The 1,596-nt window shown below is 47.4% G+C and overlaps 1 protein-coding gene across 1 annotated transcript in view; it reads right to left on the reverse strand.

Moving 5' to 3' along the window:
- The window catches only part of LOC119284167 (myb-related protein P-like), a 2,150-nt gene extending 1,477 nt beyond the window's left edge, over window positions 1-673 (reverse strand). Inside the window, exon 1 of the mRNA XM_037563402.1 lies at window positions 5-673. Coding sequence (XP_037419299.1) covers window positions 5-673 — 669 coding nt within the window. The remainder of the gene's footprint in view (window positions 1-4) is intronic.
- Between the last annotated feature and the right edge of the window lie 923 nt (window positions 674-1,596).

Raw genomic sequence — 1,596 nt, forward strand, 5'->3', positions numbered from 1 at the left:
TTGCCTGCGGCTTCACGGTCTGGAGGAGATCATTCTGGGCTGGTTCGTCGCATAGGTGAGACGCAAAACCCTCCCAGTCCATGCCCAGGAGATCCTCAACCCGAGGTGAGTTGCCTCTGTGCTCGATGCCAGTCAGCACACTAGCTGGCATGTCGTCGATGCTTGATAACAGGGCCTCAATCTCCCCACACTCCTGCAAAATCCCAATCTGATCCATTGAGTTGTTCGCGTAGTTGGGCTCCAGGACACCACCATTCAGATCTATGGGGTCCATGATCATGGGTTCCTCACTACAGGCTGTATCATTAGTGATGATGGTGATCGGCTGGTTCTGGTCTAACATAGTTTCCGAGTTTCCCTGAGGTAGGCTTGATGTTGATGATGACATGTCACCGACCGGCCTAGAGCATTCCATTGACTTGGTGGGCTCAAGCACCGGCTGCTTCTTCGTGCTGCTCCTTGGTGCCCGGCCGCCTCGGCGCTTGGAAGCGGTGGAAAGCTTGTTCATGTCGATGGTTATGGTGGTTTCCTTGCCAGCGGTGTACATGCGCCGGAAGCTGTGGATCTGCCTGCTAAGATGAGCGTTCCAGTAATTCTTGATCTCGTTGTCAGTCCGCCCTGGCAGGTGACTGGCGATCAGTGACCATCTGTCAGCCAGTTCATGAAGATGCATGCTCGTTAGTGAGAGCTATTTAAATATAAATGGGAAGCGGTGCTCTACGAGCTAAGATAGTACTAACTCGAAACACCGGACCAGGCAGACTAATTAGAGAGTATACCTTAGGATATAGATATATCGTGGACTATATTGAGTGTCAAACCTTTGAGATCTCTCAAGCTAAAGCTATGCACCTTTAACGCTGAATTTAAAATGACGCTAATAGCCCCGATTTCCCACTATAGCGTCAAATCTGGAGTCGTTTGCCCGCTAAGCCGCTATACAAAACCAACCTTCTGCATTATTTTTTGTTCTAGTTTCTGACGCATTGATGCAAAGCTTGGTTATTTAAATAGAACGCCTGATTGTTGCTCGGGTTTTGATATACGAACATATGTATATGTTAAGTATATGCATTATATCATATATGATGCCTTATTGTATACTTATTTTTGTTAGAATTAGTCTTGACATTAGTTGTACACATGCATGTGTACATGTCGTGTGAGTTATAGCCAGTCCTTAGCTGCACGTATTCGTTAGTTAGTGAGTCAGCTGCAGGGGTGGCCCTCTAGTCGTGCATGTAGTTGGCTAGTGAGTTGTTGGTGCATGCCTTGGTTGTTAGCTTCAGCGGGTTGTTTGGCCGGTGAGGGCTGAGAAAAGATGTAGCCACGGTATGGTCACCAGGGAAATCTTTTTGGCAAAGCCATTGTGATCCTCTTCCTTGGTGCATGTGTGTGTGTGTGTGTGTGTGTGTGTGTGTGTGTGTGTGAGAGAGAGAGAGAGAGAGAGGGAGAGAGAGAGAGAGAGAGAGAGAGAGAGAGAGAGAGAGAGAAGATAGAGCATGTGAGGAAGAAGTGAGGTGCGGCGAGGAGGCGATGCCAACAATTATTTTCAAATTTTCATGATTTATGGAAAACGCTAAATTGGTTTCGCTT

Source organism: Triticum dicoccoides, chromosome 4A (genome assembly GCF_002162155.2).
Source record: "Triticum dicoccoides isolate Atlit2015 ecotype Zavitan chromosome 4A, WEW_v2.0, whole genome shotgun sequence".
Taxonomy (NCBI): Eukaryota; Viridiplantae; Streptophyta; class Magnoliopsida; order Poales; family Poaceae; genus Triticum; species Triticum dicoccoides.